The sequence below is a fragment of the Teleopsis dalmanni genome, chromosome 1, assembly GCF_002237135.1.
Source record: "Teleopsis dalmanni isolate 2A chromosome 1, ASM223713v2, whole genome shotgun sequence".
NCBI classification, from domain to species: domain Eukaryota; kingdom Metazoa; phylum Arthropoda; class Insecta; order Diptera; family Diopsidae; genus Teleopsis; species Teleopsis dalmanni.
The window spans coordinates 205,043,504-205,061,641 of record NC_051846.1 but is presented as its reverse complement, the minus strand read 5'-3'; the positions used below and the strand labels follow the sequence as shown (position 1 = coordinate 205,061,641).

Genomic DNA, 18,138 nt, shown 5'->3' with positions numbered 1-18,138 from the left:
TTTTCCCTTAAAGCGTTTTTTAAAATAAATAAAAAAACAAAAATAATAATCAATGTGTATAATAGTGGTTTCTTAAGTATGTATCAATGTGATATCGTAAATATGAGGAATGATCTATTCTGCCAGTTGTTGTAGCTATTCATTAAAAAGCTCATTTTTATTGTTAAAGCTCACTCGGTTAAAATGCACTCTTTCATCATGCAATTCTTATTGAATGCATAGTTGATCTTTCGTGCTGCAACAGACCCTAACCAAACAGAAGACATTCCGTCTTCCGAAGGAAGGCCAGAATGTCGACCGTTGAGGACCTCTTAATGTCAGAAGAGGAGAGTTGTTCTCGACCCAGTGACTTTCTCCTGACCCAGTAAGTCATTGCGTCAGGAGTGGAAGTCCTGACTGAAAGTGGCTGGAAATCTCGTCTGCTTCTAAGCAGAGTCGACAATCTATCTGTTCGGACAGAACCATTTTGTTAAGGTGATAATGCAGTCAATGGTGATCTGTTAAATATCCCACCAGCAACTTCAACTCTGTTCTGCTGAAGAAGGATACCTTACCATAACTGTGGAGATGAACCAGCTCTTTAGCCTGACGGTTACCTCGACTGTTGCGCTAGTACCGACTTAATATGACATATTGAATGTTAAATAATTGAATTATTTATAAAGATATAGAGTCATAATATGTCAGATTATTAATTGGCTGATTTTGTTACTATTGGGTTTCTTAGATTGCAAGTGTATTGCAATCAAATTTGGGTCTATTGTACATAATTGGATTCACTACCACCGTCAAAATTAGATATAAAACTTGTATTCGTTTGTAGTCAAATTCTGTTAATTTCCTTCAATGAATATAAGCCAAGGACCTCGAAGCAGGGATTCTAGGCACTCTGATCTTCGAGTTATATTAACCTGAATCATTATAATTCGTAATTTGCTGCAAAAAATAAACTGTATCAAAGCTTTTCTGAATAATGGTGCTTAAAAACTTCTTTTAATCAGAATTATGTATTATTTAATATATAACTCTGTGATGTGTGAGTACTGTTAAAACGATTGTTTTATTTCAAGGACTTCAAGGATTTTATTTATGCAAAACATGTCAAATACCCTCAATAAATACTATACTTTTAAAAAATTTTATTGTGACATTTTCTATTTTACACTTCATATAATAGCAAAAAAAATTAAATGCTTAAGTGTCTATTCTTAATAGAATTGATTAGAAAAATGTCTTCTTTGTGAATATAAAATAAGTAATACAATATGTGAAATATATATATTTATAAATATCTAATATTATTTGGAATGAAAATGCCATGACAAAGTCAAATCTGAAGTGGACCTTAACAGTTTAGCTGAGAAGTTTGCATACACTGGCAAAAATTTATGACAAATTAATTTAATAAAAAAAGTGTTATATAAATTAAAGGGAGACTATTATTTAATTTAATATTTAATAGCATTTAAATATTAAATGTTCAAACTTTTAAATAATTGTGTACATTTAAATAATTTTAAGTTTCTTATTGAGTTTCAGTTTAACTGTCATTTTCATTGCAATGACAATCATTACATGACAAACAGTACCGCATTCAGGGGATTGTGAGCGGATGAACTCCCCTTAAATAATACAATCTATATATACATTTCATTGTAATTAAAGTATTACATGCCAATCAGTGACGCATTCAGAGTAGGAGCTGATAGACCCCCTTGAACAATATAATCTATATGTAATATATTGCAAACCCACTGCCAAATAAAATGATTTTTTAGTATATCCTCTCCCATTACACAATCCCGGCTTAGTGTACTGCTAATAGTCAAAGTCTCTACCAAAGTTCTTTAAAAATATAAATTTTGATGTGAGAAATTTTATAATTTTATACCTGATATTGCTTAAAACTATATCTTAAAATATTCTTTATGTTCGATGATAGTACACACACACTATAAATTGAGTACTTACTACTACTATACCTTTACACCTCTGTTGTACTATTGTAGCTACTTTCAAAGACCTTTTTCTGGTATTACTTCATATCCATCATGTATATATACCGTGACGTGAACAAGAAGAGTTTTTGGGTTCAAACTCCACACAAAGGGTTTTACATATAGAAAAATATTTTATATTTGTTATAATGCCTTTTTTTTTTGTTTTCAAAGTAAATATGAATCAATATTCAAAAACTTTCCTAAAATGTTTCTGTATACGTCACTGTCTATATGTAATCTTGACCAGCTAGCTCTACCTACTTACTTACTTGCAATTAGTTATAGCAAACTTTTTTTTTCATATGTAGAAAACAGTTTCTTAAGCATTTCTTTTCGATGTCATTAGACTAGATTCTAAAATTGTGAAGTTTAGTTCACTAAAGCGCAGTGCAGTCTATCATTTTTGATTGTCATTCAAGAGAGAAAATCTAAGAATAATACTCAAAATGGTAGTCAGCACCTTTGAATGACATGTAACCAACATGTTGGCGTGCTCACCAAAATGATGTGCTAACCTCATTCAACTTCTCGCCAACATATATAGTCTGTCTATTGTCTGTCACTCTAACATTGGCATTCGTCATTCGAAAGCATATGGTTACACTAATACACATACAGCGTACGTAAACTCCCTTATTCTTTAAAAATTTTGCTTGAACAACTCTTGAATGTGAGCATGTTCAAGTTCGGTCAACAATAATAGTCTGCATCGCGCTTAACACTCTACCATACCATAGGAACAATGCACCTATATCTGTGAATTTTTTTCTTGAACTACACCCATGTTTCTTAGAGAAGATTAATATGTATCTGAAAAAAGTTTTAATAAAATTTCTCTCATTTGAAATATTTTAGTATTCGATAAATTTAAATTTTTGTTTATTTTTTATTTTGTTTTCAAGTGTACGGGTATAACCCAATATTTACAAATGGGTCAATTGTAAAATTTCATTTGTAAGGAAATGAAATTTGAGCGGAAATAAGTTTGTCACATTTCGTTTTGTTTACTCACTTCATGATTAACAAATAAACATTTTTTCAGCAATTCACACTCAAACAAAATAGTTTTAATTTTATTCTTCAATGTTTCAAGAATTTTTTTTTTGGTTTTGTTTTAAATTCTGCCAATTTATTGCCACACTTTAGTATTGTAAATCTTTAGAAAACTTTATTTTTCCGTAGAAAAATTTATAGAATATTCTTTTTTTTCACTTTTGTTTTCTGGAAATTGAAACAAACTTTGTGGTCATCATTCGCACGTTTACAACATTTTGGAAACCGCAAATTTCACGATGACGTTGTAAAATTTAAAGATATACACCATATATATTGTGTAAACAATATACAATATTAGAGGGAAACACGGTTGAAAATATCTAAATATTTAATTTTAATTTTATATTTTCCAAAATATTTATGACGACATCAGAAAAAGGAAAATTTGCAAGCATTTCATTCGAATACTTGCTTGTATCTACAATATTTCTTTACACATAAACATTTCTATCTTCTATCTTTTCGTTGCTCCAGCAAAAGTTTAGATCATTTTTCTTTACCACACAGGAGCAATAATAATTTTACGATTAAATTCGACGTGCAACATTTTATTGACGTTCATTAATAAATTTTCTAATATATTATAAATAAACAAAACTAAAATAAATAAACGAATTAGATATTCATACATATGTATATATATATATTTAACATAACAAAATACTTTTTTATTATATGATTTTCTTAATTTAGCTAATACAAAATGATTGATTTTATATAGTGTTTAAAAATAAAAAATACACAGTATTTTTTAGAAAATATACTATTAATTTATTATATCTCTGGATATAGAAATATCGTAGGGAACTAGAAAGCTAACAATTTAGCCCACTCTGGTACTTTCCTGGATGTGTGACTAGCGGTTCCATTTTATATTACCCTAGAGACCATTAAGAGTAGTACCCTTCTCTACTTTCTGCAACTTGCCAATAACAGTTGGAAAACACTTAAGTTATGTGCAACTTCCAGGTTAACATGGCCCAACTATAATAAAAATAGATTCTCAGAACTCATCAAAAGAGACCGCGTGAACACTGCAAGGCTCACGGTGGTTCTTTCTGGCCATTGGTGTATGGGAACTCATGCAGAGAAACTGTGCATTTCCCATAATCCTCACTGCAGAAGTTGCGGAAACCCGCAGGAAAAAGAAACCATAGTACACTTTCTCGGTGAATGCCCGGCTTTGGCGTCGAGAAAATATAGGTTATTCGCAGATACTTCTTTGATAGTTTAACAGACTGCCCATTGGTAAAGACGAAATACCTATTAAATTATCTAAATTCGGCGGGATGGATTTAGTCTCTACTCTTCTATACTAGGGTATAGAAGATAATAAGGTACATGGAAGTTATCTGATGACCTGTCACTGCAACCAACCAATTTATTATATCATAAATCTAAAAAATTTATATATTTGAAATAAAATTATGCAGTAACTTCACTTCCCACAACTACTTGTACTGCTATATACTATAAAATTTTAATTAAAAAGTTAAAATAAAAAAATATTTTTAATTTATAAAAATAATTTACTACTAATATAATAATTTTAATCGGCAGATATATAACATCTTTCTTCTTCTTAGTATCCGTTTGCCCTACTGAGGCTTAGGGCCGCAACGATCCTCTTTAACCGCACTCTATTAGATGCTTCTTTGCATATATCGTTCTATGTGTAGGGCGCTTCTGTCATTTCTCTTTCAATTGTCTTTCTCAAAATTAAAGCCGGTGCACCAGGGCGTCTGCTGCCTTGTGGGTTCCATGTCAAAGATTGTCGTGGAATGTATTTATTTGGTCGTCGGATAGTATATCCTATTCAACTATATTTTCGCATTTTTATTTCGGTTATAGCAGCTTTCTGATTTGTTTGGAGAAAAACTTCTGCATTTGATATGTGTTTGGGCCACCATATTTCTAGGATTTTCCACAGGCATTTATTTGAAAATGTTTGAATCTTCCTTTATACCTGTTTTGAATGCTTCCATGTTTCGCAGTCATAATAAAGGACTGATTTTACGTTTGCATTGAAAATATAATATGAATATAATATAGTGGTTATAAATTTCTATGTAATAAATTTAAAATGAAATAAAATAAAACTAAATATTAATAATAATAAACTAAATACTAATAATAATTTTAAATATTTTTTATATATACTACAGTACTATATATTTATGCGTTTGTGAGACACGCGCTTCAAGAAATATTTATTCTAAAATTATAAAAAAAATTATTCACTATTCATAATTCTGTTTCCATTTATTATAAAAAAAAATAAATAATTTATAGAAGTCACAATTACAACAAAAAACTCTTATTTATAATCTTCTAATGTCGCACATTCTGATGCATAAATCTTTAAAGTTATTTTGCTTTATAAAACAATTTTTTTATTGAACTATTGAAGATATTTGAAACCTCATTCAAAATGCAATTTATTATAATAAATTTTACTAGCTTTTTTATAAATAATGTTGTTGAAAATTAAGTATCTATTATTCACTCAGAACTTGTTATTTTTGAAATATATTTCTAAGTTTGTTTTTTAACATAAATTTATTACACATTCTAATTAAAAATGAGAACCTTAATTTTAGTAATTTTGTAGGTTTAGTTAGACTGGATCGGTGGCCCTGTATTTCAAAGCCCACTTAAGAACAAATAATGGTTAATGTTATACCACGGATAAAACGTTGTCCGTACGCTAAACCAAGCACAGTACCAAAGTAGGTATAGAGATCATAGTAGCCATCGCACTGCCAGCATTGAAGATAACAGGCACGACTTTAATTAAAAGTAAACCTATCTTTCAAGTATAGAAACTTGCTTATGCTCATAATTCTGAAGTATGACAGCTGTGCCAGGTCGGTAAGAAAAATGATTCTAAAGGTATTCAAACTTTTACTGGACAAAGATGGGCACAGATTAGGTGAAACATAGTTTTTTCCGCTTCTCTCTGCAAAACCGCAACTACAACAGAAGTTATTATAGGTTATTATTGTTATTATTAAGTTAATTTTATTATACGTAGCCTTTTTGTACTTCATCATGGAAAACAGTAACATGTCAACACCGCTACTACAATACTTAGTAGGTTCCGCTTTAGTTAAAGCAACTAATTGGCATGCTTTTTGTCTAATTTAGAATAATTAACTCATGAGGTCTTTTTAGCTATCTTTAAATATGTTTGTTTGTTGGGAAAGTGGAGTAACAAGATCTAGAAAGTAAATTTCAGAGAGCATTGAGTCTGCTAGCCCTGCAGTTACCATATCAAAAATATCGTCGATTTGAAGCATATTTTCATGTTGGTGAAGATTTTAAATATTACTTTTTCAAAGGTTCGAGTATCGAAGATTGATATTTGCGAGCTTCAAACTGCTCAAGCAATTCGAGTATATATGAGTTTGAACACTTAGATCGAATATTTCAAAGGTTTAGAAAGATAAAGTTAGAAGTTCAAAGTTACTCAAAGAAATTCTACCTATACAAGCAATTCAAGGTACTTTAAAATATTCGAAAGGAACGCAAGAAGAGAATGAGAACAGATTTTTTTGGGTTGTGATATATCCACTTGTACTATATATAAGTTGACTATGCAGTGTTATTAAAATACTCAGAAGTTTTGAACTGCTGAGATAATATTTAAAATATTAATAAACATAATATTTTTCTATAACATGTGATGTTTTTTTTTCATGTTATAAGGTTTTCCTTACCTTAATATGGCGTTTTTATATTATATAGGTTAATAGTTAATTAAATCTGAGAGCATTAATTTAAAGAATAATACTCAAACATATTCATGCTTTATTTTAGAATAAATAATATAAATTTTTTCTACTTTTACAGATTTTTCGCCATCTGGAACGACCGGCAGAAGTCGAACGATTGACGCTTTTAAAAGATGTTGTGAAAACACAACGTGAGAAATTTATAACTGCGATATTAAATAATACAGATATCAACAATTTAGATCATTTATTATTACTTGAATTAGCAAAATATGAATCGGTAAGTGTAAACATTGTTAATATATATACATATATATAATATAAGATATGTATTATTAAGAAATTAAGCGTGTTAAAGATAACTTCAGGTTTAAATAATATATAAATGATATATTCACCTCTTGCACGATTGATTGATTTTAAGAATGTAGTGATTTTCAACGGATTATTGTGAAATTGGCTATTCTGAGTAGTTTTCTCCACTTAAAAATTATTTTTGCTTTAATTTTTTCTAATTGTTTTTGGATTTTGAAAGTGCCATAACACGATTTTCGTTATATAGTCTTTTTAAAAGTCCACAAAGCATTGTGGTTATCAAAATTGCTATAGCATAAATTTCGTTTTGTGGCCTTTCTGAATTATACACAATGCATTGTGGCTGTTTTTTCGCTCATTGAGCGTTTCTGACTTTTAATCCTAATACGTGACTTCATACTATGTATAATAACAATTATTGCTTAGTCTGATGAAGTGATAAACAATAATCCAATCAAGGCATAGAGATGGGTTATGAAGAAACCAGGCAGTTAATAGAGAGTAAAAGTTCTCAAGTGCATTGACTCAACTAGCCTCAATATAATAATAACATTTAAACAATGACAATAGATGTAACCCAAGACTATATCAGCGTCAAAGAAATTGTTATTATAATATATAATTTATATATATATAATTTATATATAATTTTGATCGTTAAAAATTTGTCGTTAGAATCGTAGAGGACACTTCTAATGTCATTCAAAATTAAATAATTTTAATAAAAAATAATAGAAAGTGTCATAAAAAAATTGCTGCGTTGGCCGGGAATCGAACCCGGATCAACTGCTTGGAAGGCAACTATGCTAACCATTACACCACCAACGCACTTGTATGCAACATAAAAGTTCTAAAATTTAATATTCAAATTTTAAAAATTAAAGTACAGCTTTAATACGCTTCAGAGTAAACATAATAAATCCACAGCGACTACTGATAAGAACTATCTTTTTATAGTTTACGCAGAACACTTGCGTATATACTCGTAGCATCAAAATAATTTACCATTTAAATTTTTATTGGGTTTTTATTTTTAGATCATTACTTTATTGTGGATCATAATGAAGAATACTTAATGATTTTAAATAATTTATAATTCTTATGGGGCCATAAAAATCACTAATCGCTTGTAAATGTTAAATTTCAATTGAACGATTTATTTATTTGTTGTATCGTCGAACTCTTCATTAATCAAACTTTATACTTTTACTGTGGAGTGCACGTTTCGCTTTTTATTTCTGCTCAATTAACTCGACTTGCTCAGTAAATTGCCGTATTAAATTGCTATGCGAAATTCCTAGTAGATACAAATTGCGTTAGTAATTAAGCGAATATAACCGAGAAAATTAATTACGAAAAAATAAACGTTAAAATAATTACGAAAATTTTTATTGCATTAAAGGAAGTCAAAGGAAAGAAACAAAGGTCACAGTGAGTTAAGGCATAGAAATAAAAATAAGTTTTTATTGATAAAAAATAAAACAGATGCTAATTGAATTAAAATGGAATTGGAATATTTTGAGATATAAAAGCTGTAGATAGTCAAGAGGAAAATCCAGTTCTGAAAGCAACGCACAATAAATAGTAAGAAAAATTCATTTAAAATTATTTAATTATTTCAATCTATTAAATTATTAATACTATTTCAAAATAGTATTATAAATTATCACTCAGAATTAATAACAGTCAAAGAAACCATGCAAAAAGTAACCGTTAGGCATGAAAAACGATTACTCAATCACATCAATTTAAAAGCTATTCAACTACTAGATATTACCAATAAACTGAGTAGGCTGAAGCGTACAAAACCCCATGAGTTAGCATAGATAATATTGTAATATAAATTATATGTATGGGAGCTAAACACTGGTTCAGTAAACCCACACACGTGTTACTTAAAATCTAGTAAGTACAATTTAGCAATATTAACAATTTAACAAATGTTAATTAATTTATTAATTATTTTAAATATTTATATGCCAGTAAATCAAATAATTCAGAGAAACAGTTTGTTGGAAGAGCTTAAAAACTGGTTCTTAAAATCAGTTCTTAAATTGAACAATTAATAGAAAGAGGAGCTTACTTTTTTTTCAACTTTTATATATATTCACCATTATAATACTTTAATACTTTATAATGTTTTCAGGCAGTACAAGAAGCTGCGACTGGTGGTCTTTTAATTGAGGCTGATAGAGACTTTCCAGAGCCATATGAGCGCTGGAGCATTTTACAAGCTGTGTTCTTTTCTTCGACTGTTTTAACAACAATAGGTAAGTGTTTCTATTTATACAGAATTTTTTATTATTAAATAATTTATAAACAACTCTTGATATTAATAATTTTTTCATTTAACTCTATTTTGTACAATATGCTCTCGATAATCCAGACATTGTATCAAAAGTTATGCAAATTACAATACAATAAAGATAAATATATTCAACACTTCCATCGATGCCATTATCGGGAGCATATTGTACTTTTCATGACTTGTATGATCTCCTTTTTTTTACAGATATTTTTTTTATATATATTCTTGATCCTTAATATAATTGGGTTATATTAATGTATTCACCAAAAAAATTTTTTTAGGTTATGGTAACATAGTACCAGTGACAACTGGTGGACGTGTGTTTTGCATAGGATTCGCTTTAATTGGAATTCCATTTACGCTTACTGTTATCGCAGATTGGGGTCGTCTATTCGCTACAGCGGTTTCAGTTTTTGGCAAATATATGCCAAGTAAGTATAATTCAGTAGTGATCAGAAAAAAATATTAAACATTACTTGTATTAAAATTCAATTATTAATATAAGTAATAAGTAATAATAAATGCGGCCTCTTAGGAGGTAAAAGAATTTATATATAATAATGAAAATAATTGCAAAATATGTTAAGTAATCCTTAAATAACTATTCAGTACTAATAACATATACTAGAACTTAAGTGTTTTGAATTTAAAAAAAGTTCTACATGACTAACTTTGATATTAACTTGCTACTTAAATCCTTAAGGTTTAATTCTCTTTCTTAACTTAAACTTAAAGTGCAACAAAATGCATTCAAGAACTTAGCAAGGTAATGTATTCTCGCTTCATTTCTCTGATATCATATATTATCTGCTTGCTCAAATAGAGTGACAATCAACTCAATAGTGGCGGTGAAGCAACCTCACTGACCTTAAAGTACATCAAAATACATTAAGGATTGCGATATTTCTCATAAAATAATAAAAATAATAATATTTTTCTTATTGATCATGACATATGAGTTTATCTCATCTATTGTATGTTTGACCTATTCGTACATTTTAGTCTCATAATTTCTCTATAAAGATGTATTTATTCAGTATTTTTTAAATTAAAAATTTTTTACTTCAATTTCTCTTCAGAAAAACCAAAATTCACAAACTTCATTGGGAAGACATGGTTCTATGCCATTTTAGCTGTGTGTTTTCTGGGTGTTTATTTGGCATTCGGAGCTGGTTTACTCCTGCTGTGGGAAGATGATTGGAGTTTCTTCGATGGTTTCTACTTTTGCTTTATTACCATGACAACGATTGGTTTTGGTGATTTAGTGCCAAGTATGTTGTGACTTAACACTACTTATATATAAAACGAACTCAATTTAAAGTTATACAATTTATTATTTGAAATGTGTATTTTTCTTATAGAGAAACCCAATTACATGCTACTATGCACTTTGTACATTTTAATTGGCTTAGCGTTAACATCAACCATAATAGAATTAGTTCGCCGTCAATATGCCACAAGTTGGGCTAAATTGCAAGTAAGTGGAAATTATACTATACAAGTATAGCACTTGTATATGATATTTTATCCATTTTATCAAACATTTCGTTTAAAATTTTTTGTTATAAATTTTAATGAATTCATACATTTCGAAACTTTTCTCTTCTATCAGTTTTGTGATGCATTATATTTTGTTTTAAAACATACGAGTAAATGCTCTTTATTTTTCAGGAACTTTCTGGTCCCATGGCAGAAACTTTACGACGTTTAGGCGAGACTGCTGGCACTGGTTTGGATTATACTGCGTTACAAAAAATTTTAACGGTATGTGTTATATTTTCTTTTTTTTTCATATTTAGTATGATATATATAAATGGAGATATATATCTGTGTAAAATTATTTTTAAAGTGCAGTAAGTAAAAAGTGCACCCGTGTAGTTTCTCTAATAAATTTATGTTGTTCGTACGTTGTACGCAGTTGATTATAATATACATGTGACCATAAAATAGTTGAAGAAATGAACTTTATATGAAAATAATACTTGTTGCCATTTAATATTACAAGACAAGAACTTGTGAAATAAATAACCTTGCCATCCTTAAATACTGCGAAGCAAAGCATAATATTTCCAAAAGAATTATTTTTTCATTTAATAATTTATTTTTATGGGTTGAACTATGAGTTCCAGTCTTTTTAAAAATACAGTAAAATACAATAAATTTTCGTTTTAGTTATTTAAATATAATAATAACAGACTTGTGAGTAATAATAGACATCAACAGTAATCAAATAGCTTTTTAAAATACTAAATTGGTTCCAATTTTTGCAACCATATCAAACATGTTATGCCTATTTAAACACAGTTGTTCAAATACTGCCAAATATCTATCATCTTCATGATTTCTTAAAATATAAAAAAAAAGTTTTAATTGTTAACAACCAAATAAACTACAATATTCCTATTGAAATGCATATGTTACTTACTTATGGTACTTACCTATTTGGCCATAATAATCCGTTACCGAGTTTCGTTCTGACGCAGCATGTCTCTCCAGGCGCCTCTGCTGCATGCGCGCCTTCTCCAGTCTCGTACATCAAGTCCAGTTACAGCCCCCTTAACTTGATCACTCCACCGGAGACACGGTCTACCTCTACGTGTTCTTTCGGCAGGTACTATTTCAAACACCTTTTTCGCTGGAGCATCTTCATCCATTCTCACAACATGACCAACCGAGCGAAGCCGCTGATTGTTAGTTCGCAGAATTATATCAATGCTGTGTTAAAGCAGGTACAACTCGTGGTTAATTCGTATGCGGTAGTCGTTACCAACTCGCAGAGGACCAAAGATTTTACGAAGATATCAATTGATATATATTATCTACTTCAAATTATTTCAACTTTGTTATATAAACTATAATACTCCTCTTTAAATGCATATATAGTCAATTGGTATATATTACCTACATAAGATTATTTAAACTTTTTTTATATAAACTATAACACTCCTCTTTATATGCATATATAGTTAATTGATATACATATATTACCTACTTAGGATTATTTAAGCTATTTTTTAGTGCATCTACTAATTTGCACTTAAAGTGTTTTACTTTCTTTTAAAGTTCTAAAACCAATATTTATTCAAGTAACTTCTTTATATTCAGTTTAAAAGCATATAAACGCTGCATAAGACTTATAAAACTTTTGTTTGTAGAAACTTTTCTTTAAGACAAACATAAAACGTAACGAGTAATAGATGAAGCTGTTTAAAAATATTGTTTTTGTAATTATTCAAGTAGAACTTGAATATTGGCATTTGTTCAACAAAATTTTCTTTCTCTTCCTAAAGTTAAATATTGCATTTATTTTTACCTTAGGTTTCTATGCCAAAATGGAATTCCTCAAAGAAAAATGAACACAACTCGGACATAGCCGCTCTGGAAGCCATTACCAATGCCATTCTGAAGGAAGTTAAAGAAGCTCAAAACAATAAACCAAAAGTTTTGCAAATTGTTATTTACGAATCGTCGGTGTAGTTAAAAAAAAAATAAAATATAGAAAAAATTATATTACAAAATTAAGTTAAATCTAGTATATAAATAGCAACTCGCTAATTTTCAAAAAAAATTATTTAAAAACACATTTATTCAAATTAAAGCAAAGACTGCACAATATCACAACTGCAGTTGATATCTAAGCATATTTTTAGGGTGCATATTTGCATTGTCAACACTGTTTTATATGTAAATTTAGTCAAACGTACTTTTAAGTTGTAATTTTATATTGTATAAAATTAGTTTTTTGTAATCGTGTTGCCTACAAGACCTGCCTAAAAATAAATTCTTTTAGAAAAATTTAATACATACTGAATTATAAATCTTTATACATAAATAATTTAAATACTTTATTAATATAAATGTATGCATTAAAAATTAAATATTTATTAAGATAAGTAATTTTATTTAAGCTTATATTATATATTATAACGTTTTTTACTACAGCAAACTAATTTCTTAAGCTTCCAATAAAGAAATATAATTATTGAATATTAATGTTAAATATGAAAAAAACGTTACTCATACGCACTGTATCTTATAAATGAAATTTTGTATGATACAAACAAATACTTATGTGTGCGCTTATTAATTATAAGTTATGAACTGCAACTACTTAAAGTTAATTTAATTTTAACCAATAAAAGACTTTACTATTAATTAATTCACATTTTTTATTTTAAATTAAATAATGGAAGTAAATCCGAAGTTGACTCTTTGTCATATATCCAAAAATGTTCTCATATATCCATAAGAACGATTTTGCTGCATATATCACTTCACTACATACGAATAATTGTAGCTATATAGAGGGGGCTGTGTGGAGGCTATGTGTCAATTTGGAGAGAACAATGACAAGGATCGTGCTGGCATTTACCAAATTAAATGCAATCACCCACAGACTAACAACCACATTTTAACTTGTATGATCGCTCCCTTCCCAGTCCGGCCAAAGACGACACTCGTCTAAAATGGCCAACTAAGTAATATAAGTAAATACTTTTTTTTTTAATTTTTAATGTAGACCAACAAGCTTCTAAAAAGTTGTGAGCAAAATACTTAAAACCTTGTTACTCTCTAAAGTAAACCCAATAATTGCTAGAACCAACAAATTTGCTCCACAACACTACATGGAATTATTGAACATAGAGATGGGAATTATATTAGAAGAGACATATTAAGATGGAGATTATAGAATCATTCGTACTACAATGTAAAAGTAAGGTTCTTTGAATGTTACACAAGCCTTTGATCTGGCCTGTGGGACTGCCAGATATATAAACTCAAAAGGATTTATATATCTATATTATTATTATGTTGAGGCTAGTTGAGTCAGTGCGAGATTGCTTCATAACCCCCCTCTACGCCTTCACTGGATTATTGTTTATCACTTCATCAGACTAAGCATTAATTGATCTCAGATTTGCATGTCTCTCCAAGGAACCTGTAACCATTTTGAGTTTCGATAATGTGGTACTGGTAAGCGAGTCAATTTTTGTAAATAATTTCAGTTTTTGGACCAATTTTATATAGTCATTAGACAGCTAATATGCTCATCTCTACGTAAATATCTAACATGACATTCGTCAAAGACATAGTAATCATGTTTAAACAGTCACAGCCAACAATCGCCTTCACTCAATTACAAAAACGACTAAAGGACGTTAGCAAGTGGGTGTATAGATGGACACTTTATCTCCCGCAAAGTCGAGTATCTTCCCAAGTACTTGAAAAAGAAACAATTACTTCAAGAATCGAGTGCAAAATACCTCCAAATATAGCTAGATAAGCGTATTACTTGCCATTGGTTGTCCATCAAAGGTAATTCATTATTGACAGTATTTGGAAACTTCTATTAGATACCTCTATTATTAAAGAAACTTATCGACAAAACAAGAAGTCTTAGTGTTAACTGATTTATTGTCTTGTGAAAATAACAACATAATTTCATACAAATCACTTAAAAATCATAAATAAATTTTATGACTTTTTCATAAGTAAAATAAATCAGTTAGACATTCTCTTATAAAACGACATGAAATTTTCGCACGCAAACAATAAAATACGAAACTTTGAAATTTAAATGCGTAACATTTACCGCACTCCACCTCACTCCTCAACAAAAGTGCGTAGGACTAATTCGCAGAAGAACTGAGCATGTCATGCCTAATCTAAAAAATTCATAAAATGTTATTGGCGGCATAATTTCTTTAACATTTCCAAAGGTGTTAAGGACATTATTTATTCTTTTTTTAATTTTTTTTTATTTTTTATATGTTGACAAATTAAAAGGCTGAAAAAATTTGCTCCGCGTTAAAAAATGTCAAAGAAAAATGTTTATTTTTAAATTTATTACTATGTCACTCTATTAAGTATCTTTTATTTCATTTCACTTAATATTGCTCATAAATTTTATGAATCATTTTCTGAACAAAACAAAAACTATTTTATGTTGAGTTAAAACAAAAATTAAAACAATTTCCGAAGAATATTTTAAAAGCCAACATAAATCTTCCATTTAAGTTGTACTAAATCTAATAGGATGAGTAAGTATATATATTTAAGTTCACTTGAATATGTGGAAAATTATTTAATTTCAGTTTATATTTAAAGCGGAATAAGAATCAAGTAAGTATATAAAACAATAAATATAATGGATGTTAATATAGATAATGCAAGTTGAAGCCGTTTTCATTTTATGATAACAATCAATTGGGAAAGATTATAAAACCGCGAATTACATGCTGAAAGCTTCTCCGTCACTGATGCTCTAATGAAATAAATACTATCCACTCATTTTAAATCAGTTAAAGAACTTGGTAGAAAAGATGCCAAGTCAACAATTTAATAAGAAGTTAGGACTCTGACTTCGAATTAATAAAGGAAACAAAACAGATATTTCGATCGAAGTGCGAGTTCCTTAGAGCTTAATAGACCGCATGAAGACGATGCAGTGGTTAGCGAAGCATATTTGCTTGACGGGGGTCTGAGAGAGAGGAATGTCTGCTGTAAACATGTTGAATAGGTGGGAGCCGAGAACCGAGCCCTGGGGGACGCCGGCGGCTAAAGGGAAATCACAGGACAAAGACGAACCGACTCGAACTTAAAAGGACCTATTGAAAAGAAATTGGTGGACAACACTGCAGAGTGTTGGAGGGAAGTCGAACTTCCCTGGAGGGAGTTTGTGGATCAAATCTTCGAACCATACTATGTCAAAGGCTTTCTTAATATCAATACTTACTACCACAGTGAAGCGCTTGTTGTAAAGGCCAACGCATACCTCGCTTTGGAAATGGTGAAGAGTGTAAACATTTGGCTTCTAAAGCCACTCTGGCACGAGAGGAGAATGCCGTTCTCCGAGGAGAAGGACTTCAGCTTGCCGGCTATGAATATCTCACAAAGCTTGCTGATAGAGGTTAGGAGGGAGATGGGGCGTTAGCTGCCGGGTTCTAGCTTTGGATTTGCCAGACTTGGCAATGGGGCAGACAATGGCCTTCTTTCATGGTTGGGGTAAGAAGCCGGTGCTGTACGCATGTTTGAAAGGCATGGCGTACTTTTGAAGCCTCCGAGTGAGTTTGTTTTCCAATAATAGTTTTAATTAAGTGAAATTACTTCTTATGAGAATTGAAATTAATTTTGAGTAAAAATCAATTAACAAATTTAATAAAACATGAGATATTAATACAAAATTATACCAAAAACTTTTTATTATATTAAAATACTTTTTATTATATTTTATAATTTTTTTTTTTGTTTTAATAAATTGTACTTATTTATTATTAATCAATTTTAATAATTATATTTAATTATATTTTTTTATATCATATTTTAATTTTGCATATTTTAGTTATTTAAGATTATTTTTTTACATTTATTTTCTTAATCGTTTATCAATCACGATATTTATTTATTTCATTTAAAATCGTACTATACTATACATTTTACTGTAACCTGAATAAAAACTTGAACCTAATCAAATGGACAATACAGCACAAAAAAGGATCACTAAAATCGTACAATTTTATAAAAAATAAAAAAAAAATTATATTAAAAAAAAATATATTGATATTACTAAAATCAACAATTTTAATAAATAACATAACTTGTAGATACATGTAACTATAATTGTATAAACTGGAAAAGTGATTTAATTGTATGCTAAGTTACAGTTACAGTTAATTCGCCTAAAACATGTAAGTTACCTCAGAAGTGAAATATTTATATATCTGCATATATTCCTGAGTACACATAATATTTCATAAATGTAATGTTAAACCTAATACTGAAAAAAGATACTAGATACTCTTCTGTCTGTGGCGCTGGCTCCACATGTTGATTTTTATTCAGGCAATTTAGAAATGCGTAACTAAAAGTGAGAGTGGTCGAAGCCAATCTACACAAGCTCTCACTATTGTGCTCGTATCTCACTTCGGCACTGATTTGAGAGAAATTGCAATGAAAATTGCAAATTTATTTAAAAAAGTATCTAACATGGGCACACAGATGTACGTGTAGTACCACAGCTTTATGGCGAGCAGTGATTATGGCGATTCGTAGACTAAGTCGAGATCAGAGAACCGATTAAACTATAAAAGTGCACCGCACTTTGGCGCACTTTTACAGTTTATCGCGGACGTTCATTTTGGATTTGTGTAATTTTTAAACGGTGCGGAAATTAGAGAAAAAAGAAGAAAATATTCATAAAATTGAAAAGTTTTTAAATAAATCAAACTTAATGTCTTTTATGAATTATTTTTGCGAATAACAAGGAAAACTTCATCAGTTTTCAATTTACTAGTATTTGACGTGTACTTAGACAACAAAAGTGTGTTAATTAAAATAAATTAAAATGACTTTGGAAGTATTAAAAGATCCAGCACTCATTTCCGCTAGCAGCATTTTTTATTTTTTATTGCTGCCCACCATTACACTGTGGTTCATTTATTGGCGTTTATCTAGAAGCCATTTATATGGGCTAGCCGCAAAGCTTCCTGGTCCGAAAGGATTACCAATTGTCGGACATTTATTCGATTACGTGGGGCCCGCATCGTGTAGGTGCTAATTATGCTTAGTTGTTCATGTGTGTGAAAAAAAAATAAAAAATTAAAAAAATAAAAAATAAATAAAATTATTATAAAATAATTTACTAAAAAAGAATTTTATTTTATTAAAAAATAAAATTTTAATTAATCAATAAATTATGTAGTTATAAAAGTGTTTAGTGTTGTGT

General features: G+C 29.4%; 1 protein-coding gene and 1 non-coding gene across 2 annotated transcripts in view; one reads left to right on the top strand and one right to left on the bottom strand.

Moving 5' to 3' along the window:
• The window catches only part of LOC119674863 (TWiK family of potassium channels protein 9-like), a 39,062-nt gene extending 25,886 nt beyond the window's left edge, over positions 1 to 13,176 (top strand). Inside the window, exons 2-8 of the mRNA XM_038086021.1 lie at positions 6,909 to 7,070; positions 9,252 to 9,375; positions 9,695 to 9,844; positions 10,493 to 10,684; positions 10,775 to 10,890; positions 11,085 to 11,177; positions 12,732 to 13,176. Coding sequence (XP_037941949.1) covers positions 6,909 to 7,070; positions 9,252 to 9,375; positions 9,695 to 9,844; positions 10,493 to 10,684; positions 10,775 to 10,890; positions 11,085 to 11,177; positions 12,732 to 12,890 — 996 coding nt within the window. The 3' untranslated portion in view covers positions 12,891 to 13,176. The remainder of the gene's footprint in view (positions 1 to 6,908; positions 7,071 to 9,251; positions 9,376 to 9,694; positions 9,845 to 10,492; positions 10,685 to 10,774; positions 10,891 to 11,084; positions 11,178 to 12,731) is intronic.
• Positions 7,862 to 7,933, bottom strand: Trnag-ucc. Its single transcript has one exon. It is a non-coding gene; the product is annotated as a tRNA-Gly (tRNA).
• Positions 13,177 to 18,138: the final 4,962 nt, after the last annotated feature.